Raw genomic sequence first — 26,999 nt, forward strand, 5'->3', positions numbered from 1 at the left:
CAATGTTCATTAATACACTATTTGTTGGAAAAAAAATATTTTAAAATAAAGAATAATTCTGCTCATGGATCTAAATTTCACAAATTATGTTCAGTTGGGAAAAGTCACCTTAAACAGTAAATAACAGTAAAACTGAAATAACAGTAAAATTAATCGCTCAAGGATTTTGAACATCTCAAAGCCTGTCTTAAAATTTAGAACGTTCTGAACTAGTTCTGATTAATTAATTTACCTCATCTGTAAATAGCACTACATGTTATTACTTAAAAAAACCCGAATATAGTTTTAAAATGTGCATGAGGGTAAACCCTATGCAAATGTCAGTGGTCCTACAATTGATAGCACTACCAGCATCTTTTGTTAAACTCAGCTGGACCAATATTACAGTGAGAAATCTCTTAATCCTTCAACGGGCCTCTGAAGTACTGATGTGCAGGAAAACTCTCTTGTATTTTTTATATTGCTATGCATTCATTTTTTGAGAGAGAATTTGATTTTGAAAGAAATTTCAAAAAAACCCTTTTCTTTCTTTTATGGGTGGAGTCTGGGCTGTTGCCCTTAATGATCTAGGAGCTGGCTAAACATACTGTATGTATGAACATTCTGTCTTTCACTATGTACTTATGTCCCCAGAAGCTGCCCCCACCCAGACTCCCTCTGCTTCCATCATGTTCTAAGGAGAAACATCATGATGGAATGCTTGCCTTGTTTTTTTATTCTTGTTTTTGTTTTGAATGGGAAGGGTGGGCATCCAGGGAAGTCTTCCAGTAATGGAAAGATATAGAGCAAGTAACAACATAGCAGCATATTTGCTACCACCTCCAGCAATAAAGAAACCCCCCCATCCAAAAACAAACAAAAACACTACGAGAAAGCTGAAATAAAGTCTTAAGCCTGTTGAAAATAAGGTAGAGAAACAGAAGTCTCTTTCATAGAGAAGAAAACTGAGAAACTGCAGATTTTGGCATACCACTACCCTAAACAGTCCTGGTATCAGAAAGAGCAAGTCGGAAAGCAGGCGTCATAAGATTTGGCCAGGTGATGGGGTGGGAGATACTGATGGTTCTGTCTCCTCAATGCCCTCCCTGTTGTACCTTCAAATTTCCTGCTGTTCTCAAGCTATTCCAAATGTATGTGTTCCCACTGCTCATCGGCACACACACACGCATACCCATGAACTGAAAGAACAGCAGTGAATGCTATTCTTTCCTCATTTCCGCTAGTCTTCAAGGCTGGGTTTGAGTTGGTATCTGACTCATTCTCTTCTACAAGAAGGATTATTTTGGGGAAAAATTAATACAGGATGCAAAGATGTACGGTTGCTGCATTTCACTGCACTAGCCTGAAAAGAACGATTCTCTCTCCAAAGTCTACAGTAAGGTAGAATCAGGAAGTGTAAAGAGATATAATTACCTGAAAAATGAAGCTAGGTAAGAAAAACAAGATCTATGGAAAGTAAAGGAAAGCATGACAAACAAATTGCTACAGTTTTATTCCTCTTTCTCAAAACAAAGCAGAATAGAGGGATACTGCCCCCCGCCCCCCTAAAATGCATGTAACTTGTCTTGCCTAAATGTGTAGGTGGAGGAGTTGAGAAATAACACACACATACGCACAGAGAGTATAATAGTATATATATACACATGGATGTAGGGGAGAACAGATTGTAGGTGAAAAGGTTGAGATTATTCTAATTACTAATTAACTATTTCTAATAAACTGTTTAGCTTGTAGTAAATAGATGGGGGGGTGGGTCTTAGACAATGTTACTGCAAGGATGATTTGGGGAGAGAATGAGAGACAACCACTCCATGTAATGGAAGTAGCATGATGAGAGTGCAAAACAATTCACAAATCACCCTAGGCAGAGCTACATGTTTACATTAAATGCACAACTGATACCCCCCAAATAATAGAGGATAGTTTCCTCATGTAATATGCACTGGAATTATACTGCATTCAAAACATCATAGTTGTGGATTTCCCTAATATCACATAGGTTTATATTCCCAGTTTTTCAGTCAATTACTGCCTCCCCTGAGTCACTGTCACTTTAAAAATCTGCAGCCAGGCCCTGCTACCAGTTTTCTAAGTTTTAAAAAAAAGACAAGACACATGAGAGAAGGAGGAACAGAAGAAAATGGGAAGGAAGGAAATCATTTCTCCAAATCTAGAAGGGAATGGGAAGCCACAAAGTAGCATTTTACACAAACTGGGTAGGGCAGATTTTCCTTTACTTGTGAGGTTGTTTGGCAACTGGGATTCTTGTTATTGTTTTATAGGATGGGAAGGGCAAAGCATGGTCCCTGCATCTGCTCCTTTTCTGGACTAGGTTAGATAGATCAGGTGGCCTCCCCTGGCCATGATGTTCTTCCTAGAAGGTAGGATTTAACCTTGGTCATGTGCCTTCTGGTCATCAGAAAGGGATTCTTAACTGTTTTATACTCTAAATACAGCCGAGCATTTTGGGGGGAGGGGTAGCTGCTACTAGTGTGTTGGATAAACATGAAGGATGAACTCCCCCTTAGGTGTAGGCAGACTGTATAGTTCCAGAGCAATTGATGGCCAATTGATATGTTGAACATATTTTTTAATCCACAATTTCCAGAACTGGAACACAGAAGTAAATCTGTTAATGTTTTAATGGCAGTTATTTGTTTAATGAAAGATGTAGGTTTAAGCTCAGAATAGTATACTCATCCTCTTTGGAGGAAAGGATGCTATGCAGGGACTTTGGGTCTAGATCTTAGCCTTCAGACCTCCACCCATCTCTAAAAGGCTAGTGTACAAGCTTGTTATTCTATTTAGAACTGAATGTATGGAGAAAATGCCCCCTGCCATACCTCTGGAACAGACATGAATAATCATATTCTTTTAGTCCCAAAGCCTCTACCACCATAACTTTTCCCACCCTCCATGCAATACATTGTACACTGATTATACTCTAAGGCCATACAGATCACTACAGACAATGCAGGTAGCTTTGAAGTTGCAGGTAGCTTTTAATGCAGGTAGCTTTGAAGTTGCTTTATTTCTAAGTGACTCTTAAAAAAAAACCTGATGCTCTAAAAGATGCAAGTTAAAAAAAATCACATTTAAAAGGGGAAGCAGATTTACTGGAACCCATTTTTAATTTTCTTTATTACTTATGATTTATTTATTTGTATCTCACTCTATCCCCAAAATGCTCCAGGTGGCTAACAATCTCATCATAAAATAATTCTTCAATAAAAGACACAGAGAGGGGGGGGGGAAACAGAAATATATTAAAAAAACAATCAGAATAATAAATAAATAAAATATTTTAGAGTCAAATTAACCCCCTATTGAATTATCCATGGACTGAATCTATTAATAACTGAAATAGAAGCTGCTTACTGTATCTATTTGTTCTCTGCATTGCTGGAACAGTACATAATAATAAAGACAAGCATGGCTTGGCAGAAATTCACTCAGCCATGCACCAGTACCTTTTTTTTTTTTAACTTAGAACCACAACATCTTTGGTTTTAAACCTTTAAACTTCAAATAGCTAACTGGGAAGCATAGGTTTTTGTAGAGATGAGCTACAAACAGTGAAAGGTGCCCAATTTTCCCTTCCTTGGAAAAGCATTTGGACAATCTGCACAATATACAGTATCTCCTTTTAGAAATGGACTTTTTTAATGAGAAAGAGAAATAAACAGAGGCATTTAAAGAAATCTTAATACTGAAGATAATTCCCTGTCCTTGCTCATAATTAAGCAGTAAATCTACCTGTTGCAAGTAATCAATGCTCCTCCAATTACAGATAAATTTGCTGATCTCCCTAGCCGCTCAGCACTGTTTCCCTTCTCCACCCATTTCCAGCCACAGCCAGCATCACTTGCTCAGATACCACACTAATGCAATTCAAGGCATATTTATTCTTTCCAGTCCAAGTAAACGTCTTCCTCAAGTCAGAGCTGCAATAATGATGAATAGATGCTGCTGTCCAAAGCTTCCATTAACATAAGAATATCTCACTGCATACTCACGTCGGCTTTCATACATGCTCCTGGACTGGGCCCAGATTTTGAATGGATCTGGCTTCTTCTGCCCTGTGTTGTCCGGCTGGTCTGTAGCTGGTGTTTCAGGAACAGGGTAGTCGGGAAGCACCTGAGTGCTATGAACAGGTGAAGCCGTGTGTGTGCTGTGGTGGCTCGAGACGCTGTGCTGAGAGCTGTTTTGGCTGTCTTTCCGTTCAAGTGGTTGCTGTCCAGGAAGAGAGCCAGAAGAGAAGGAAGAGGGGGAAGAGGGGGATGGGATGGGGAATCCCAAGAAGGTTAATGGTCTGCAAGCAAGTAATTTCCCTTAGCTTTTTCTCTAGGTTCAGCACTTCTGCAAGTTGCTAAATAAATATATAAGGGCACTTTGGGGCTTTGACCATTTCCATTTTCTGCTGAGTGCAGGCACATTTCCCCAATGATAGACAGACAGAATGACAGAGAGATTCGTGAAAGGGAAAGCCATTCATCACAAACAACCCAGGCATCTCTCCTATACTGTATAGACACATCACAAACCACAAAGGATTCTTTATAGATTAGGGACTCAGTTAAAGAGTCACCTTCTGCTAAGGACAGCATTTCAAACCCAGGAATAGGAACATGGAATGGACAATATCAGATAGGTTCAAGTATTTTCTCTTTGGTATGTACAATGCATTGCTATGACTCAGTGGCTCTCTCCCCTACGCCCTATACACACACCACAGACAGGCATGCAAGGTTCCTCTTGCCATCAGAACAAAGCTGGTTGGGACCTGTACTGAATCTCAGAAAAGAAAAATGGCTATTGGAAATTAAATCTGAAGGATGCAATATTTCTTGTTTTAGATTCTTGATTTGCTTTTCCCCAGGAAAACTGTCTGCCTTACTCTAATAGCCCCCTGAACAGAATCAACAGAAATGGGAGATGGCATCAGGACAAAATGCCTGTGTTTTCCCTCTAGAGGTCAAATACCTCAAGCCAAACGTTAGGCACAACGTTGGCCTGAATTCTTACATTGGTAAATGAGCTGAATCACTGCAGAATTCTTTGCCAACCAAATTCCAGTAATGGGCTAATAAGATATTTAAATTGTCATATCCTGAATTCTCTTTCAGTTCTGACATCTTACAATAGGTAATTAAACAACGGACAAAAACTTCAGTGTGGGAATTACATTGGGTATCTATAATTTATTACAATGTTTAGGTTCAGTGAAATGAAATTAACAGAAGAGATTCTTATTCTATATACATAACAATGCCAAAGAAATATGAACAAAAATGATATCAACTTGAGGGGGAAAAAAGCAGTGTGTGCAACTATGCAGATTTTATTTATCTCCCATACATCAGCAGCCGTGACAGCACAAAATCAATATACATTACAATAACCCAGTCCTGGGGTAATGTTCTGTTTCCACTGTATGTAAGAATATTCAGATGGATCACAAATACGAAATAAATCTCAAAATAATGCTCCAAACCGAACCAAATGTCCAAACTCTGAAAATCATCACCCTCTTATTCTTATTTGGAATATCTGTGATAGCTAGAATATTTGGAATATTTTCTAAATCACATTTTAAGCTCTTTGTCGGATAGTAAGCATACCTACAGTATTGAGTAAGGTCACTTTCTTTGTGTCTAATACTTTTGGACAACACAAATAATGCTAAGAGAAAATGGACAATGGCGTTCAAAGAAGCCATGCTAAACTTTTCATTGAAAGTACCAGAGAACTCCAAATAACACAGTCTAGAAACACGGAATTAATCTATCTATGCCAATTATTTTCATATGCTTCGAAATGCAATTTTATAACATCATTACTAACATGAAAATATAAAAGAAAACAGAACAACTAAATTATAGCTATTACAAGTTAGTACACACATATCTGTTAAAACTGATGGCTTGGCCAAGTACTCCTCTCATTTCAGAGACTCTGCTGAAAAAGGTCTCTACTTTTAGGGTGATTCTTTGGTGGAAAAGCTGCAACAGTGTCTTCACTAACCCCACCTACATCACCTTTAGCTGTTCTGGTGGTAGCTGAGCCAGATACCCTTTCTCCCTACCATCCCTTCTCTCAAAATCCGACTTATGACACCATGATGTAGCCAAACCTGATTGGCTGCTAACATTTCTGAACTGGTTGACAGCAAGAAAATACTGTTGGCATTCCAAACTATTACATCTCTGAGGTAAATAAAATTTCTACCTTTCCTGGTTGATTAGGATTATGTTCCCAACTGAGGAAGAAGGCTATAACACAGTTATGAAAAATTATGCCACCAAGAACCTGCCAAAAGGAACAGGGGATATGAGCAAGCAGGTTGAAGTGTAATTATGATGTTGGATGCTACAATATGGAGCTACCTAAGCTCCTTGCACCCTCAAAACTATTCAGCTTTCCAAACAGCTTTATCTGAAATATATAACATATTTAAAGGAAAAGTTTTTGATGTGTTCTTCTGTGGCATTTTATAAATTATTTATTTATTTATATTTATTTATTTTCTATCCCGCCTTTATTATTTTTATAAATAACTCAAGGCGGTGAACATACCTAATTCTACTTCCTCCTGCTATTTTCCCCACAACAGCAACCCTGTGAGGTGGGTTGGGCTGAGAGAGAGTGACTGGCCCAAGGTCACCCAACCGGCTTTCATGCCTAAGGTGGGACTAGAACTCCCAGTCTCCTGGTTTCTAGCCCGTTGCCTTAACCAACAGCATTTTTATATCACTGACTCCCCTGGCAGTTTATAAAAAACTGACATAAAACCACAGAAACAATACTAAAAGGTGACATCATCCCAACAACCTGCCATCAAAACAGTGACATCTATTACTACTCAACATTCACATTCATTCATTTTATTTGATGCTGCCTGATCCCCAAAAAAGACTCCAGGTGGCTCACAATACACCAGACAATATAAAATTAATATAATAGGAAACAACAATGACTACCACCAAATTAGAACCAAAAGGGGGGAAAAGAACAAGATGGCAAACCCAGCAGACATCCCAAAACATCCCACCAACGTCTAATTAAAAGCCATGTGGAAGAGCTGAGTTTTCACTGCTTTCTGAATGAATGCTAAAGAGAAGTACATCATTCTAGGGAGTGGGGCCTAACATAAGAAGGAGGGTGTTCTAGCCCCCCACCCCACCCCCAGCACTCTTAGCATCCCCATTTGGATGAATCAGATCTATCTGAAGTACACACTCCTGTGTACTCAGCCATACCTATGGCTTCATAGGTTAAATTGAGCACTTTGCATTGTACTCAGAAGCCTACTGGAAGCAAACACAGCTCTTTCAAAACTATTATTATGTAGCACTGGTGCCTCTCACCCATGACTAGGCAGGTTGCTGCATTCTGTCCAATTGCACCTTCTGGGTAGTCTTCAAAGGCAGCCCCATGTAGAGTACTGCAGTAGAAAATGTGAGACATGATGAGGGCATAAGTAACCATTGCCAGGTCATCCTGCTCCATGCATCCTGGCTATAGCACAGCAAAGTCTCCCTTCCCATGGATTCCACATGCCTATCTATTAGTAGCTGTGAGTTCTGAAAGACTCCTGTGTCATGGACCTGCTACTTTCAGGCCAAGTGCCTCCACACCATTGGATCAGGCAAGTATCAGATGATTTTGAACAAACAGCACCTCCATCTTACAGGGATTCAATTTCAACTCATTTTCTCCCATCCAGACCCTAATAGCCTCCAGATCCCAAATCAGGGTTGTCTTGTCTCCCAGCCTGGCCCAGGGTGACAATGTACAGGTAGATATCATCATCATATTGTTGATTCTGCAAACTGAACCAACTGATAACCAACCCCAGTGGCTTCCTGTCAGTGTTAAATAATAAGGGAGATAGAGATGAACCGGCATTCCACAGTGCGTTACCACCTAGATGGCTTCTTCTTTCCTCAAAAGGACTTTCTGGTAATGTCCACTCAGGAAGGATCAGAACCATAGTAACATAGTCTCTTTCACTCCAAACCTCATAGTATCAAAGGCCATTCAAGAGGTACATAGCAAGATTGGCCACATGCAGGAAGGGGGCATATAATGTCCCCTTCAAGGTGGAACATAAGCTCCCTCAGTGAGTTGGTGTAAGATCTAACCTTTTGCACCACCTCCAATACCTCCTGGAGGTGTGCACAAGGTAGAGCATGAATCAGACGTACAAGTGGCAGAACTCATGCCACAGATCGCCCTATCCATTTCCTCAGACTTCACAAGCCTAAATGAATCAAAAGTAACACTGCCAGATTCAACCCAAGTCCTCTTCTTTGATTCTCCCCATGTGGAATGCACAGAAGAAATAGGAGTGGTTTTATCTGTGAAATATTTGCCACATCTTATTACAACCTTCAAGAATATCCTCCTGTTTTCCACACACCAAGAGGGCAAGGGTTACCCTAAACATTGCCGCAGGGGCACCATATGCAATAAGAATGGAGAAGAAAGGTCACTGCCACCTGTATCACCATGGTGTAAACTCAATCTTGCTCTTATCCGTATATGATCACAGTTTAAAGTAGTAAAAGTTAGTTTTAGTCATTGGAAAATAATAAGTTTAATCACCATCTAGCCAAAAACAAAAAAGTTATAGAAGTGTAAGTTTTTTATATAATAAACATGGGATTTGTGAATTTCATTCTATAAGGATTATTTTGCGTTAAAACTTTACACTATTTACTTTCCAAGAATTGTTAACATGACAATAGCCAATACTGACTGCTATGGAATGATAACAACCCAAGCTTTGCAGTGATGAGTAAAATCTAAGTAGTATAGTTGAGCACAGAAAATAAAACAACCCTTAGTATTGCTTTTTATGATTGAAAGTGCTATTTTGTTTTAAATGAATGTAATATATTCATTTAATATATAATGTTGATGAGGTATGGCAATTCCAAAAGCAAATATTGCTCTGGGACTTTATTGACATCTGTAGAAGCTCTTGACCCATCAGTGACATTTCTCTAAAATGATATACTCCCAAGTGCCTTAAAAATAAAATTAAAATGAGACTTCAAATGGCATTTTGAATAACATTATCTAGCTCTCCTTTCTCAAGTATTACATTTTCAGATACTTAAATGTGGCCAATTTTCTCCCTATAAGGTATGACTAATTCACACCTGGTTTAAAAAAGAAACACATATACTGTGGAAACAACCTTTGGATGTAGACAATTGCTTTTTCTTCAAGTACAACAGCATAAAACATTTTAGTTGCCCTTTTGAGTGTTCCCACTTAAGTGTGCCCACAAGAATTAAGACATAGGAAGGAAATCCTTCCATAAAGGAGGTTGCCAAATTTAAAAGGTGAATAGCAAAAGAGAAGCAAAATAGCAAATAATAGGAGCTAAACCATTGCTTAATCAACTTTAGTCCTCCAAGCCTTTGCCCACTTCCTTGCTTCTCTTCTGTCCATTCCAATACATAGTAAGAAAGCTAGAGGGAGGGAGGGAGGGAGGGAGGGAAGAATGACTATCAGGGTATCATATTTGGGCTGAGGAAACCCCAGATTTAAGTGTTCATTTGATCAGGCAACACACTAGATGACTTTATCCCAGTCTTTCTTTCTTCTCTCAGTCCCAACTATCTGACAGGGTTGTTGGGGGATAAAATGCAGGAAGACCTCTGTGTGAGACACCTTAAGGTTTCAGAGAAAAGTGGGATAGAAATGTGACAAACCCAACCACCCACCTAATTTTCTTTTTAGAAGAAAGTAGTAATTCAAGAGAAACAACTGCCAATAGCACTTTGCTTTTTTCTCAGAAGTACCTGGAGGTAGCAAAAAAAAAAATGGGACATGTACTAGCACATGGCTAGGACAGTCACAGGATCAAGCAGGACATTCAGTGGAAAGTACAGAATTGGTCCCACCTGCTCTCATCAACTTATACTGAAGACAACTTTCAGAAATAATAAAAATAAATATTACTAGCAATGATTTTAGCATGGATTCAGAGTGGGCCTATGCAAATTCTCCAGGATCAGAAGCCTTTCTCATGTGACATATTCTTCCCTTGTTAACTAAGTGATATAAAGACTCAGACCTGGTTTCCAGATCACACTTACTTAACTACTGAGTAAGTCACGATTATGTTTCACATAACATTTTATGTAAAAATCAAACAAACCACACTATGCTTTAGTATGATGTGCGAACTCTATCTCAAGAACATCAACAAAGTCAAAACTTTTGGTAACACCTTTAGAATCTTTCTATGCTAGAAATTTAGTATCAATGTGAAAATACACATGTGTTTCTCTTGAACTGCTTAAAGTAGGGAGTTTATTTAATTAGTTTATATGGCTGCCCCACTTACAAAATGCGACTGAGTGGTTAAACCTTCCAAAGTACAGTAAAAAAAAACCAAACAAAAAAAAAACACCCAGTGCATCCGTGGTAAAATCACTCAAAACCAGTAATGTCCTAAAAACAACTGTAGGAAACTTCAATTTGATATGAGAGCAATTTGAATGAATCATCCCTCAAACTGAATCTTTGAATCAAATCAGTGCATCAAAGCAAATATGGGTTCCTTCAGATCAATTTGATGAGCTTTTGCACTGACACAAATGCCCCTTTTTCCCAACCTGCAAATCCAAATCAAAGGGAAGCAAAAATGCATAGGAAAACACACATTTCAAGCAAATTGATTTGAACTGCAAATCTGAACCGGATCAAGGCTGATTTGTACACCCCTATTAGTACACCCCTTAGCTTTTCTAAGAATTGTCTGCATCTCTCTCACTTACAAAAAAGAGTCTTGGAAATTTGAGCATTCAGATTTTATTTAATAAGGCCAAACAAAAACTTTAGAAGGCATATTTAGGGAAACAGAAAAATTACATGTGGAAATGACAAATATGTCCCTGCATATTATCACAATATATTGTCACAGCTCATGACAATTAATTGTCATAAGATCCAGCATATTTATAAAGAAGGGGGCCAATATGCAGTAGGCATGGGTAAATGAAGATACAAAGGGAAGGTGAAAATTAAGATACCATGGATCACGTATGAACTACCAATGTAGTTTTGAGCAATGCAGTTTTGAGCATCTAACTATATAATGGAGGGATGTGAAATTCACACCATATTTTTTTTTGGTCATTAAATCATGTCCAATCCTCAGCGATTGCCTGGACAAGTCCCTGCAGTTTTCTTGGCAAGATTTCAGAAGTGGTTTTCCAATGCCTCCTTCCTAGGGTTGAGAGAGAGTGACTTGTCCAAAGTCACCCAGATGGCTTTCATGCCTAAGACGGGACTAGAACTCACAGTCTCCTGGTTTATAGCCTGGTGCCTTAACCACTAGAACAAACTGGCTCTCTGTATAATGGAGGAATGTGAAATTCACACCAAATACCCAAGGCTTTAAATAAAATGCAAGTTTCCTATCTTATTCTTAATGACATTAAGGAATGTTATTTACTGTACTTCCATGTCTGGGATGAAAAAGGTATTACCTCTTCTCCACTAATGAAAAGTTGTCTATTGTCCAATTGTGATCTATTGGGTTTTTTTTTTAATTCCTTGTCTAAGAAATTATTGTAATACCATTTAGTGCTTACAAAACATATATATTATATTAAATTATATGCTGTATGCAGACATAATGTTGAAATTACCTATAAATGATCACAACCATGTCCTCTCAGTTCATCTATGGGCTTTGCTTACCAAGATTTTAAGAACCAGCAACATGCCCAGTGCTACTATGTGCAAAGCTTGAAAACCAACTTAACCAATTGAGGGCAATGAACAGAATGCAAATGCCTTTCCGAAGTCATAGAGGCAGAAATGGGAGGAGCCTATGTTCCATTCTCTCTCTCCAACCAAAAATATTCTCAAGACTGATACTTCACTTTGTTTTACAAGTGAGTTGCACTATTCAAGTATTCCAGCACTAGGCAGCTGCCAGTTATCTTTGCCTACTGCTTTCCTTTTGAAATAATGGGGGCTACCTGGAGGTCTCAAGACATTGACAGCTGTCTACCACAGAGAGCACAGAAGAATGCAAAGGGACACTATGACTATACCATGAAGAGAGGGAATGTCATCTTTTAATGTTAATTTGGAAATGCAATGTTTTACTCTGATGTTATGCAAGTGCACAGAATTAATTGTGTGCCGAAAAATATTCCTGTTGAGTGATATTCTAGTGTTCCCCAGAATTCTCTTGGTTTTGTCCAGATGCATCATTCTGGGAGTGGTTCAGTTGTTTTCCAGAAGTAAATGTGAAGCCCCAGTAAAATTCTTTGACTGAAACATGACGTTTTACACAGTCTGTTGATATTAAACTACTGTCATGTGCTGTTTTTGTTTTACGTATTTGAGTGCCAGCAATTTTAACTGAAATAAATTGCAGCCAAATCTCTAATGATTGTGCTATATGTAAACTGAAACCATGCTCCAGGTCTACAATTAGCTTAAAGAATTTGATCAAATGATCCAGGAAAGAGTATGCAATAATAAATGTGATAGTCTTTAGGGTGTTATAAGACGTTCTATTCTTAAGACTAAAGAAGAACCTGCTTGATATTTTGATGCTCTGTATTACGCTGTTCAGAAAAGTTCCATCCAGCCAAGCAGTAAAAAAAGACTAAAAGGATGAACATATTAACTGTGCCAGTGATTGCACCTAGACTGAAAATGAGATTTGAATGAGGGTCGCATGGTAAATGTCATAACAGCAAGAGGTAGACTATTGGGCTTGGTGAGAAGGAAACCACCTTCCAAGCTCATTTCTGTTGCTTATGAGAATCTAGATGTATCTTTAATAGTGGGCAACCTTCTTGAAATGCTATTTTTTGCCCAAAAGGATGCAATGTCTTATTACAATCCTATGTTTTTCCTTAACTTCAGTACTTTGGTGCTTTCATTCTAAATGCCACACCGTCCCACTTGCTGGAGCGGCTGCAGTGATCTTGGCTCTGGTCACATTTATTTGTCTGGGACAAGAAAGGCAGCCAAATGCATCAGCATCATTTGGTTATCTGGCAAGTTATATTGGCTCATTGGCCCTCCCACGTATGTACATTTTCCGGGTAGCTCTTATAATGAAAAAATATGAAAAATAATTCATACAACACTTTCACAAATATTTACAGAAAGAGCTTGCCCATGCCATGAAGATGGAAATTATTAGATGTTTTGCTTCTCAACTGGCACTGGTCTGTGTTCTAAAAACGCCTACATACTATGAAAAGAAAAGTGAAATCAATATTGCGATTTCATTTAATCTGAAGTAAGAAATGTACAGTATCGAATAAATAAATGGGAAGTAGCCTTCAGAAGTTGGTGTCCTTGAGAAAAAAGGTGGAAGTGTATTTCCATGGTACCTGCAAGTCTGTTAGACTGCTTCGGTTTCCAAGACATTTCCAGTGTTAAAAACATGAGCATAAATGCAACTTACAGAATTCCATCAGCATTATATGTCTTCACCATTTTAACTATCCCATGAGACAAGAGCTTTTCCAGCTTTCTCCAAGCTGATGCCTTCCAAAATTCCCAACCAGCAAACACTTTTTAAATAGAAATTATGGAATCAGGAAGGAGCCCAAACATCTGGAAGGCATCCAGATTACAACATTCATTAGTAGTTATGGTGCTTTTATTATCACTGAACTTATGATGGAGATGAGGTTAACTCTTCATTCACAAGCTTCCTAAAGCCTTGCCAAGTGGCAGAAGACTATTCCAAATCAGTGATGGCAGCAGATTCAGAGCAGTAAAGAGAACTGAGGTACCAGGATTTCTGTGGGAACTTCTATTTTCCATGTAACCTTTCTTTGGACTTGCCTTCTGATCTCTCCACTAGTAACAACATCCTCTCTCTACTGATCCTTATCATAGATCTGGAAGCAATATTACCAATGTTTATCTGACTCACCTGGCAAAATGATTGCCCTTACTCATTCTGCATATACATTTGTATCACATAGCATTACCACCTGTCAGCAGTTACAGAGACTCCCTATTTGTCATAGTGATGTAAGGTATCTTCATGCCATTTGGTAAGCAATGTTAACCTGCTATATTTTTATGTGATAAATGATTATGAATATGAATATCTGAACGTGGGGCATCTGATGAAGTGAGCTGCAGCTCATGAAAGCTTATGCCTTTTAATAAAATTTGTTAGTTGGAAAATGTGCTACCAAACTCCTCCTGATTTTTTGCCACTGCAGATTAACATGACTTTCCTCCTACAATGATACACTTTTGTATTTATAAAAAGCTATGTCTATTTGCTTTTCACAAGCTGATGCATTCAGTTTGGTTTAGATGACAACTCCCATCATATTCCCATCATATTTATGAAGAGATGTAATATGGTGATCATCTGCTTGAACAATCCTGAGGAAAACTGCTCCTACTATCAACCTCAGTAGGTAGACCAGACCATGAAATCAACTCCACAGGAAGGCAAAAACTACTTCTGTTGAGACTGGCTATAATAGAACCTTACAAGTCTGGTTTTGTTGTACCTCCTCTTCATTCTTATAGTTCAGTGAATTATGGAGGCATCTGCCTGAGCCACTTCTAACTGTTACCTGGGTGTTCTGGACCTTAAAATGGTTCAGCCCCTTTTGCCTAGACAACAGCTTCTGCATATCTCCATCAAGGTCATCTTCCTTACTCTTTACCCTTATCAATGGGTTTAGATATCATAGAGTGTAGTGGCCTTTTAGGCCATTGAGCCCAACTCCCTGCTCAGTGCTGGAAACCAAACTAAAGCATTGAAGACATCCAGTGATGGGAAGCTCCCCACCTCTCTGAGCAATTCATTCCACGATCAAATTGCTCTTACTGTTAGGAACTTCAACTGCAATCTGCCTTCTTGCAGCTTAAATTCCATGCCTGGCCTTCTGGGATGACAGAGAAAGGATTTTGACCTGTGTGACCCTGTCTCTCAGGTCCTTGAAGAGTGCTATCCTATCCTGCTCAGTCTTTCCTTCTCAAGGCTAAACATTTCAGCTCTTTCAATCTCTCTTCATAGAACTTAGTTTTTAGTCCCCTGATCATACTCCTTGCCATTCTCTGAGCACAAGTACTCAAGGTGGGACTCGACCAATGCAGAATAAAATGTTAACATGATGATGTCCGGTCTGGAGTTATTGTCCACATAGTATAACTGATTGGGAAAGCAAAGGTTTGCTAATTTAAACAACAGGAAAACATTTTTTAAAAAGTCATGCGAGGTAGCTGCATGTTGCTCACAGAACAGCAGCTAATCTATTATTGACCAAGAAACAATTAGTGTTTAAGGGACTCTTGGAAACAAAACTAGAAAGGTAGAAGGGGAAAAGAAACACAACTGTCAGACCATGTAAGTAGCTGCTGGGGACTTCAAGGGCAAGGGGGTTCTGTCCCCCTGGAAAGCTGTCAACAAGTAGGTTACACCCAATAACAGCAACCACTGAAAATATTTTAGAAAATGCAGAAAATTCCCATGTGGAGGGAGAGGGATAGATCATTACATGTCTATAGAAAACTGCTTCAAGCATTAGCAATGTGGATTCATAAAGCATATACTTCTAATTCCCCCTAATTTTTTAAAAAATCCCTGTTGGCCCAAATTACAATGTTGTGACTGATTTCATCTCTGGTGACATAAAGAATAATATCCTGAGTTCTCATGTTTCTGCTTCTTGCTACCAGCAAAACGATACCTTTAGGTATAGCACTGTTGTTATTAAAACACACACACACATACACACACACACACACAAATCAGGATTATATTATTGAACTACTGCCCCATTTGAAAGCTCTTTTAAAAAAAAATTGAAATTAGATTTTGCAAAGAATTTCCTTCTTCTGAAGGAAATGAAAAAAGGAGGTGTGGCATATGCTTTCAGCAATGCAACATTCCAAGACTCCTTTTCCCTTTATGAAAAGAATTGACTCTTGAGACAGATGGAAAGGGGGATGAATGAAAAAAGAAGGTGCTCTAGAATGACAGCTGTTTGTAAACAATCTTTTTGTTCACCCAGGAGAATTATCCAAATCCTCTCTAAATGGATCTGAATTCCATACAGAAGATTTTGAAGCTTCTTACTAATTTCTTGAGCCACTCACAAGGTAGGCAGTGGGTACAATCTCCAGATTAGTAAAGGAGGTGTTCTATAACTTAAGTGAGGGGAGAAGACTGCTTGCTATCTCACACCAAACTTTTGAATCCATTCATCAGTTTTTACTTAATTCCAGGGATGGTGAGATAAGGGGAGAGGAGGCAGGAGGGGCTACCATTTCCGCTCCCCCCCCCCCCGCAAATCTGATATGCTTTTCTACATTTTGCACACCAAAGGTTAAATCTTCTGCTGACTGTGACACAAAATTAAACCCAGAATATGTGGGATCTGAGACTAAGTCCAAATTGTGCTTGTCTGCCTCACAAATGTTAAAGCACACTGATAATAGTAGAGGCCTGAGGACGTGTGACTTTAATCAGCACAGGATTAAGCCAAGGCAAAGCACATTCATTATATCAGGGCCAGCTTTTCATTGAGCAAAGTTACGGTAAGACTAGTAGGGGATTTCAGCTCATCTCCCCTGTTTTTCGCTCAAAGATGGGGCTTCATTGCGTGGAGCCCTAGAAGGAGCCATCTGCAAAGTTTGCAGAATCTCTTCTGACTGCAACACTCTCCTTCTCTCCCTTCCAAAAACCGGATGGCGGGAGATCACCCTGTCTGCTTCCTTACCCATCTTCCAACAAACGGGAAAACTTTCCTCCTGCAGAAGCTAACTCCCTATAAAACCAATGTAATTTATATTATTCCTCTGGGTCTGCATGCAAAGGTCTGCAACATCGCCTGTTTTAATTAGACTTCTCTGCAATCACCTCAACACTATTAGCTAACACGTCAACCAGGTAACTGCTCCGCAAAGAAACGAGATTAGCAAGGACAATAAAATATTGATCCCTCCCTTCTTTCCCCTCTTTAAAAAAAAAGGCAAAAGAGAAAGAAAATCCACACCTGCAGCGTACTGTATGCTGTGAAACCCAAGCAAGAACAATAAAGGATGCTCTTCCTATCCAAAGAAAACTGCTTCACACAAGCAAAATGCTGGGGCAGCTCAATGCAGCCACTGGAAACTACAGTGATACCTTTTTGTATTTATAAAAAGGGATTTTCTCTGGTGATTCTATTAGGCAGCCAGCTCCAAGATCTTCCCCTCAATGCATTATTCATAATATAGCACATTAAAAGGCTCAGAACCATTGTACCCACTGATAGGGAATACTATCTTTAGAGCGGGATGAAGCTTCGACACAAAAGAAAGAAAGAAAGAAAGAAAGAAAGAAAGAAAGAAAGAAAGAAAGAAAGAAAGAAAGAAAGAAAGAAAGAAAGAAAGAAAGAAAGAAAACAATGGCATTTAAAGCCTAAGTTAAATGCCCGGGTAGCCCAACGTTAACAGAAGAAATATGTAAGTTACTAAACTGATTTCAGTGCAAGCATTCCCGCCCCCACCAATTTCATCAACCACTTTCTGCCCTGCATTCCCCACCCCCTTTCAGCAGAAGCCATGCAAAGCAATTAGTGCAGCCATAAAATGGTTATCCAGCAACTTTCAAATGGACAGCCTAAGGTGGGGATAGGGGTTGGGAGCCAGCTGCATAGATAGATTTAGCTTCCCACCTTATTTTTATCTGTATTTCGAGAAACGCCCACCCACGCCCCAGACAAAAATAATCAAACAGGTCTAGTAGCTGAAAAGTGCTTACCGACTTTGGACTCTTCTTTGGGGCTGGCAATCCTGTAAAAAATGGCAACAAGGAGAAAAAGAGAGGATTAGCACATAGATCTTTACCTTCCTTAAGGAAAAAAAAACCCTAGGTGTATCATCCGAACATAGCCATCTGCAGAGTTATGTCAGATGCTGCTCGAGCATCGGAGTTGCCAGTCTGTTCATATCGAATCAAAGCACAGCTTTTTTTTTCGGGGGGGGGGGGAATTGGAGCGAGGAAAGAAATGAGAGAAAGAGAGTGCGTGGAGGGGGAGGAGATCTATCTGCATTAGCTATGCTGACTTGTGCTGCAGCAGCCTGGAGGCTGGAGAAAGAAATTCACAGACCTCAGTGGCCTGGGAAATTGAACACTTGGATAGAATCTCAAATGCTCCCCTGGATTAAGAGAGATTTAGCTTACAATTAAGCTGAGGATATTACCTTTTGATGCAACTGGCGTGTGAAATTTAATGGTCCAATTGGAATGGTAGTGGATAAACAAGATGATGATAGATAGATAGATAGATAGATAGATAGATAGATAGATAGATAGATAGGCAGGCTTCTAAACATTTTTTTTTAAAGGAAAAGCATTTGAGACTTCTTTAATGAAACAAAAGTCGAAGGCAAGAGAACAAAGGAGGGTAACATTTAATGAAAAGCAAGGTCAATTATAAACGTGGATGCTACTGGCAACCCCCTTAAGTTTCTTGCCAAGTCTACTCTGCATCATTATATGTGGAGACTCTCAGCCAGTCATGCTATACAGAATAGAGCAGGTTCACAATGAATGCACCACTAAGTATATCTGAATACAGAAAGGTGAAAGGATCACTAAGGGGCAGAGGGAGGGATGAAAATGCAAATAAGAAAGCCCTTTAAAACTCAGAGGAGAAGCCCAGAGGAGGTGCTTGCATTTTGTAGACAGACCTTTAAAACTGCTGTGCATACTTTTTTTTTTTTTTTTTGGCAGAAAATGGAAAGTATGGGATAAAGAGATTTTCCTTGTTGCCACTTTTTGTAATACCATGTCCTGTTGGAAATGGGAGTTTCGTGCTTATGTGAATTGATTGCTAGTAGAGGAAAACTAGGTCCCTAACCTAAGCTGATGGAGAAAGGTAAGACAAAAAATTAATTCAGGAATAGAAGAAAAACTTACTGTGGACAAATGGTCAAACTGATTGTTTCAGAAATATACCCTCACATTCAGTGTTACAGTGTAAAGGAACTCAACATGCTTTCCTTCCTTTTTAAGAATTACTTCTTCGGTGTATTAAGATGACTCAATGCTATAAAATTACATGCCTGATTAAAAAAGAGTAGCAGATACCACCACCAAATGATACGGACCTACTGCTGATAAACCACTAGGATCCACATGACTAAGTCATCTAATGATCCTGTAGAGCAGTGCCCTCTCCATTATGGCTCCCTTTTATCAGAATACTCTTTATCAACAGTGATAAATACTGATTTGTGTCTGATCGTGTCTGATTCTTGGAGACTGCCTGGACAAATCCCTGCAGTTTTCTTGGCAAAGTTTTTCAGAAGTGGTTTGCCATTGCTTCCTTCCTAGGGCTGAGAGGGAGTGACTGGCCCAAGGTCACCCAGCTGGCTTTGTGCTTAAGGTGAGACTAGAACTCACGGTCTCTTGGTTTCTAGACTGATGCCTACAGCAACCTTGCTCTCAAATACTGAATTAAATGCTTTTAATTCTGATACACCAGTGCTAGAAGCAGGACTGCTTTCTCTGCATATTGTCCATATCATCACATTTTCTAGACACTAAACTGTCTATTGACAATAATTGTAACTAGGAAACAGTAGCATGGTGCATGTTCAAACTGCATTGTCTAGCATCTCCCTAGAAATCCTTTTGTTCAGAACACCTATTTATGTTAATGAGTTGTCAAGGGGTCATATGGAACTGATAAACAAATAAATAAATGTATTAGTCTGAAGGAGTCAAGTTCTACGCTTATAAACCCCTTCCTGTGGCAGGTTACTTGAAAGCAAGAAATATGATGGTCCCCAGAGGACAAACAAGCAAGCCAGAAATATGTTCCCTATTATAATGAAATTTGCAAACTTTTCAGTGCCAGAAACATCAAAACACATACTATTCTTAGTTTCTACCTCTTTGGCCTCTGGTGGAGTATATAAGAGTATATAAGCTCAAATTAAATATACAAAGCACAAAAGTCAGTTCTGCTGAAAAGTGAGCATATGGGTTCAATGCAGGCTCACAAAATGCTGAACCAAAATTGCTGAGAATTCTGCTGTGTGGTTCAGGAGCAACTCTGTTGGTGCCTGCCGACTTACTCTTGTCCCTTTACAAGCTGAGGTCATCAGAAAATAGCTAGGACAGACCAACTTAGTTTTATGCCTGAACCTGGACCATAGCTTGTTGTTCCACAAGGAACCTTGGATATGTAAATCAGTCTAAAACCCTGGCTCCAAATAATGATACAAATAATTTTTCTTTTCTTTTCCATTGTGGTGCATTTCTGGTTACTTCCACTTGCAGGAGCAGAGAGGTGGAAGTGGCTGGACAGTGGGCACCTGAATGCCTGCTCCAAACAATAAACCAGGGTTCTCAGTTATTCTAAGTTAGCATTCTTGGATGATGCAACCATCAGGAAAAGCACATTCCATGGAGCAGGAAATAATAATGTTAAGAACCAAGCATCTACCAATGGAGATTAAAGTATCCACAGCAGCTCATATTCATTAACTCAGCCATCTCTAAACTGTACTCTTAAAGAGGTCTTTTTCTAGATGAGCAGCTGTAGTTGACAGAAAACGTTGAAGCCTGAGGGTGCAGCTGAATTCAGTACACCCAAGTCTTGCCTCTTCATAACATCCCACTCCATTCCTTTGGGACCACAAAGATTGATGGGGAATGAGGGAAGATCACCCTTGGTTAACTTTTCATATGCACTCCTAAGAGAATCATAACCCTTTTGACTTGTAGTCTCACATTCTGTTCCAGGTATCTGACATGTTTTCCCTGATGGAGGCTTTCTTATAAACAACAGACAGGGCTTCTTTCAATACTTCAAGAATTCTTAACCTCATTAGGAAAAAATTCTAGGGTGAAGGGGAAGCAGATTTAAAGGGGGGGAGGACCCAAATTCATTGAGTTCTCAGTTTGTGGAGGAAATATGACTGACCAACCAACCAACCAACCAGTAAACCTCTCTAATAGTGAATGATTCTGTCTGGACCATAACGTCAGATGCAGTAGATAACTACTAGGCAGCATGTTAGGTTTGGTAAGAAATATGTATGCCAGCTTTCTTGGCTACCAAGTTCTCATTAAGCAGTCTAACTCCTGTTAGACTAGAGCTGCTGTCTCCAGTCTGGCTCCTCTGGATATTGGACAAGTAACAATAACTATAAATCCCCAGCTAACACATGAATCAAGATCTGCCAGGGGATGGTCTAAAGCTCTACTTTTCACAGGCATTTCCCACCCACCTCTCTTTAATACATAAAGATTTTGTATTCACCTTGTATAACATACACAGAGGAATTGCACAGACCTTTGTGCATATTGCAAATCCACACAGAAACCCAGGAACAGGCAAGCAATAGACACCACTGCACACATGTCCCCCAACCCACCCCCCTCTCTCCATCTTGTTAGACTTAGCAGGAGCTTCCATCTGGTAGTGGCAGCTCTCGACTCGGAAAAGAAACTCAACAATGTAGGAGTCCATCTGGCAATAAGCACCAGCTGCAATATGACTTTTCACCATATTTCAGTTATGGAGTCAAATGAGAAATTAAAAGCTTAATATGTTTGGGTCTATATGATGGGTTTTCACTGAACCCAGGAGAACAAGACTGTGCAATTTCCTTGAACGTTTGAGAGAATCTAGATGAGCAAAGTGGTAGATTTGTCTTGAGTTATGAGAATGGTCATGAAGACTGTATCTGCCATTTCAATCAGTGTTTGTGGCAACATCGGTCTCTTGCATGTAAAAACACAGGAAATAGACCTAAACCACTTTATTTATATGCTCACTGGCCAGTCTCTGTCTCCGCTTCATGCATCAAGTCAGAGGAAACACCTGGGAAATACCAGCTGTGTCCCAACCCAAATGCAGCTTATTACCTGCTATTGCTCCTGGGTTAAGATTTTGGGATTATTTTTGTTTCTGGCCAGAGTGCACCTGGAGCAAAAAGATAATACATCCAGGGAAATCCAGATATATGGTGACCTTAATTAATAAATTAATCATTCACTAAGTTCAGAAGACTCTCACACTGCTGACTTCATTGGTTGTGACAGAATGGTGGTAAAATCTTGGAATTAGGTTACAACCTCAGGTTCTGAGATAGATACTAATTTATCACTTGAGGGATTGTTGTATTGTCTTTCATCAAAGCTGGACTAGACCATGAGTAACAAAAAAGTCCAGCAGAAAAAGAAAAGATATAAGGGATATTATTCTATACTGTACATTTTTTAAAAAAACACCTCAATAAGTCCAAATAACACTGGAGGGAGATGGAAGACGTTCATTGGAACTAGTATAGGAAACTAATATTTCTGGCATAGGTGAACCATCTAAATATGGAATACTGTCCTCTACTGGACATAAACATTCACACTAATTTTCTATAAAGAAATCAAAGCCCATCAAAAAAGCAGAGGCTATACAGAGGCTGTATATACCCTCTATGTTCTTCACACACACAAAATGTCACTTTCCAATTAGTGCTATGCATGAGGTCCGTCTAAAATGAAGGAAACAACACATACATTAAGCTAATTATCAGAAACATCTGAAACAAAATATCCTGTTTAAAATTCAGCATTCATTAAAGTTATGGTTTACATAGGTTGCTGTGGGAAAAGGGTAATCACGAACTATTCAAGATTTTTGTAAATCACTGTATTGTATTTTAGAATTATTTTGATGTCTGCAAAATTGTGAATAACTATCAATGATGGAACTTCTTGCTGTAGTAATACTTGCTTTTTGCATAGCGTTGTTGATCTATTAAAATGGAACTACTTATTCTCTTTTAAAATAGTCGGCTGTTTATGGATTTGTGAATCATACTGGCAGCACCTAAAATACCTTAGGGCAGGAACTAATAAAATAAACATCTATAATCAATGTGCTCACAGACACTTCCATCGGAGCCTGCTGGGCTCCCTGTACCAAATGACTCTTTTACACCTTTCAAACATTATTTTAATCTTACAAGAACAGGAGTGGCACATTGCAAAGTAAATGTCAGCCTCCAGTGATATCTATTTCCAAGAACGTCTCTGAGTTCCAAATATAGCTCACCTGTGCAAATCACAGAATGCCTGCTGAGAGTCTTCACATATTGAAAGGTCCAGTGGCTTAGAGAGGGACATTCTCTGAGAGGGTCCCTCTCAAGTGGAACAGCTTGTCCCAAAGGCTGCTTCCTTTGTAGTATTATGTAGGCTTATTAAAACTGATTTATTGCAGAAGGGCATCAGAGATTACACGTGGTGGAGAATGCAAAGCCAGGAAGGAAGTATATAATAATTTTATTATAACCAATATTTTAACTGTTGATTAATTGTATATAGTATATAATATATAGATCACTTAGAATCATCTCTATCTCAAGAAGGATGAAGTTTCATAATCAATCAATCAATCAATCAAGCTTTCTTGGAAAGTAGACATGATGAGAAACTACAGCCTAGTGTTTTGTTTGCAAATACGCCTACACATCCAAAACATACCCAGAACAAAGATATGCAGAGGTAGTCATGAGCAGCCTACAAAAGGGGGAACTAGAGCTGTGTCAGGCACAATTCTGGTAAACTGGTGCTTTGTAAATGGTGATATTCCTAATGACTGCCATTTCATGGATGAGAAAGTCCCTGGAGCAATCATTTTGCAAAAACGGGTATCCCCTGTTCTAAACATTCCAAATGTACCCACTAGTCCTGAATCAACCATTGGATATGTTGATCTTCTGTTTGCTTACAGAGCCACAGTTGCTGAATCAATAGCCAAATCTGGCATTTTTGAGCTGATTCCACGCCCTGGAAACCTAAACTTCTTAATGGGGGCTTCCTGGATCTTCTCTTGAGACACAGGTCATATTAGAATCCCCCAAACGCATTGCCCAGCTTCTCTGGGTTTTTGGAATAAGGAACAATTTTATTCTGTGAAAGATAAAACTTCACTTTTACCCTAGACAAATAGACATCTGAAACAGCAAACAAACTTTTTAGCATAAAGAGGGTGAACGGGTATATTACTCCGTAAAAGTGTATCTATTTGTATGACTTCCAAGAGGAAAAGAAGGAGCTCTTAATTATTTACACTAATGAGCAATAACATTCTTTTGTTGAGAAAGCAGGAGAATACTAAACTAACTTGGCAGAAAAATTTGCCAGCAAAGTTATATTGGATTAATAAAGACTCATTTAAAAGTCAAACATTTCTAGGCTTGATCGGAAAAGCAAAGAGGGAAAAAAAAGTCTTCCTGTATTGTTGCTTCGACAACATTACTTGTTCATGAAATAAACGTATATAATTTATGAAAAACAGCATCGGCATGAGTGTGTAGGTCAAGAAAATCTTTGAATTTCATTTTTCCTGCAAGAAAATCAACACTAATTCTTGTTTAATTATGAAACAAAAATATTGACTGTGAGCCTTGCATGTAGACCTATAGAATATATCCTTTGATATCCATCCCTCACAATCTGATATCCATCCTTCACAATTATAAATCATTAGTTTATCCAATCTCACATCTTGCACTCAGAATGCCCCTGTCTTAAAACATGGGGATTCAATTTAGCTATTATGAACAAAGCCTTTGATATAACACATTAATTTGATCAATCTTTTCAAAAGGCTACTACAGCTATGAAATTTCACTATACATTTATCGTACAGAATATTTTACGTTATATGCTATATTCAGAAATTTTGTCTATTCCTGCTGCCAACTTATTCACTGGGGATCCCTGAGTTCTCATATAATAGAGAGAAAAAATAAATGCTGCCAAGTTACTCTAACGGCTATGGTACCAGTACAAATATTGGGGATTGTATTAATACAACCAATTCAAACAGCAAAGAGAAAGAACAGCTTTATACATTGTACTAGACCTTACTTTGTTCAACTACAGCCTGTGGACTAAGTCCACAACTGAGTGGATTTACACATTACCTTAAACTACAAATAGTAATTTAGTTAGATTCACAGATCAAATAACAAACCACATTATTTAGTGCTGTATGCAACCTAGTCTAAATCCCTTAATATTTATCACATTTCCCAACACCAGAAGAAGAAAAGTAAGTAGGAAAAGAACTATGCATTAGAGATGGAGTGGTGATGATGAGGAAACAACTCAATATGTTTCTGGAATTCAAAGACAGAAGCATTTGAGAATGCCTAATACAATATGTTGAGATCTAAACAGTCTCAAAAACAAGGACAAACTTATAGGACATTAAAAATTTGCCATGCCAATAAATGTGTCTAGGGACTCCTATTCCATTAGTGACTCAATGCAATCAATTAATGAAGCCAATTCCTTTTAGAGTATTCTAGGCACACAGTTCATCCTATATATGTTGAATTTATTTAGTAGTTTTTAATGAGGCTGCTTAATCAATCACCCAGTTACAACCTTTTTTTTTTACCTAACACTGGACTGCAGTCTGCATTTCAGCCTTCCCACATAATACGTAGAGGCCACTTGTGATGAACATGACATGGCAATCTGCTTTCGGCAAGGCAGAGTAAAATACTGTTTTGTCTCTCTTAGCTGAGACAACCTAATGCCTGCTTGATTTACTGGTGTGTAAGACATAACTGGGAAAACAGGGAATCTCACCTCTTGTTAAATCTGCCTTGTTTAATGCACAATATAAGGTTCTGCTGTGCCACCTTGTGTTATATTACATCGCCTGCTAAAAAACACCAGGACAAGACTAGACTCACACTGGATTAGTATTCAAAATCATATTTTTATATTTAAAAACTCATGCCATGTCAACATCTCTGTTAGCAGAGTTTCACACCCTTAGTGATGAATTAATTAAAACCTCATCATTCAGAGTGCTAAGGAGATGGAAACAAAAATTTCTGCCTGCAGCTTAAAGGCCATTGGGTGGATTTATTGTACCATAAGCCTCTATAGACTGAGTTTTAACAAGAGCATCTGCTGAAGTGGACTCTAGTTTATGAAAGCTTATGTCACAATAAATTTGTGATAGCCTTTAACCTATTCCAAGAATCTATGTGTGTGTGTGTGTGTGTGTGTTTTAAATTATATTAAAATGGCTAGACCAGGCCATCCCTTTGGAATTTGCCAGAGATTTAGTGTTTTAGAGTTTTGTGAGCCATTGTTAGTTTCAAACCCTTTTTCCTTCCTCATGCAACTCGAAGGAACCAGCTGATCCATTTCTGAGAAGACAAGGCTCTTCTATTTTCAATTATTTTTAACCACCATCATAGCCACCTAACAGCTGCATCCCTGAATTTTCCACACACTGCACATCAGCATCATTATGGGAATGCAGTCGAATTCATTTCAATCATATTCCCTACAGCCTACAATTACTTTTCCATCTCAATTATATGAATTGCTTATCTGCTTAATTTTCTACAACTGCCTCCTGGTATTCCATCAAACTTTACATTGCTTTACATTGTTTTAGAAAAGACATGAGCTATTTGGTATTTTAAAATGTATACACAAATAAAACATTCCCAATTATATCCAAAGTGCTTTTGTTTGAATAATAAAAGACTGGAATATGTAAGCTGCTTTGTTAAATATTGATAATATTTATGTATGTCTCATTTTAGGAAGGATGCATTAATAAAATCAGATAATCCTTGTATTTGTCCATTCTTCCTCTGCTCTAAAGTAAGGAGTTACAGTTTGCACTGACCTTAACCTATCACCCAGTACATACCAAGTAATGAACGATCAGTGTTGTCAGTTCTGAAAATGCCAATCATCTATCAAATAGGACAACACTGGGTCCAGCTGGCAATTCCTTGCTTTATCCTGTGCAATTGATTAACGAATGAGAAGTACTGTTACAGTTGAGGGAGCAGTCTTTAGGCACTGACGAAATGCTATAAGATGCATGCCTGATGACTATCTGATGGTAAAGATAAGGAGCATTTTAAAAGAAAAACAAGTGGGGAAACTGAGTTACTGGGATCTTTAAATACTACAAAACCTA

General features: G+C 38.7%; 1 protein-coding gene across 7 annotated transcripts in view; it reads right to left on the bottom strand.

Annotated features, from left to right (window-relative positions):
- Window positions 1-26,999, bottom strand: part of MAGI1 (membrane associated guanylate kinase, WW and PDZ domain containing 1) — a 478,937-nt gene that overhangs the window by 52,272 nt on the left and 399,666 nt on the right. For all 7 annotated transcript variants that reach the window (XM_063291537.1, XM_063291536.1, XM_063291535.1 and 4 more), the window contains exons 13-14: window positions 17,777-17,808; window positions 4,017-4,233 (exon numbers count right to left, since the gene is read on the bottom strand). In XM_063291537.1, the coding sequence (XP_063147607.1) occupies window positions 4,017-4,233; window positions 17,777-17,808 (249 nt within the window). The remainder of the gene's footprint in view (window positions 1-4,016; window positions 4,234-17,776; window positions 17,809-26,999) is intronic.

This window comes from Candoia aspera, chromosome 2, assembly GCF_035149785.1.
Source record: "Candoia aspera isolate rCanAsp1 chromosome 2, rCanAsp1.hap2, whole genome shotgun sequence".
Classification (NCBI taxonomy): domain Eukaryota; kingdom Metazoa; phylum Chordata; class Lepidosauria; order Squamata; family Boidae; genus Candoia; species Candoia aspera.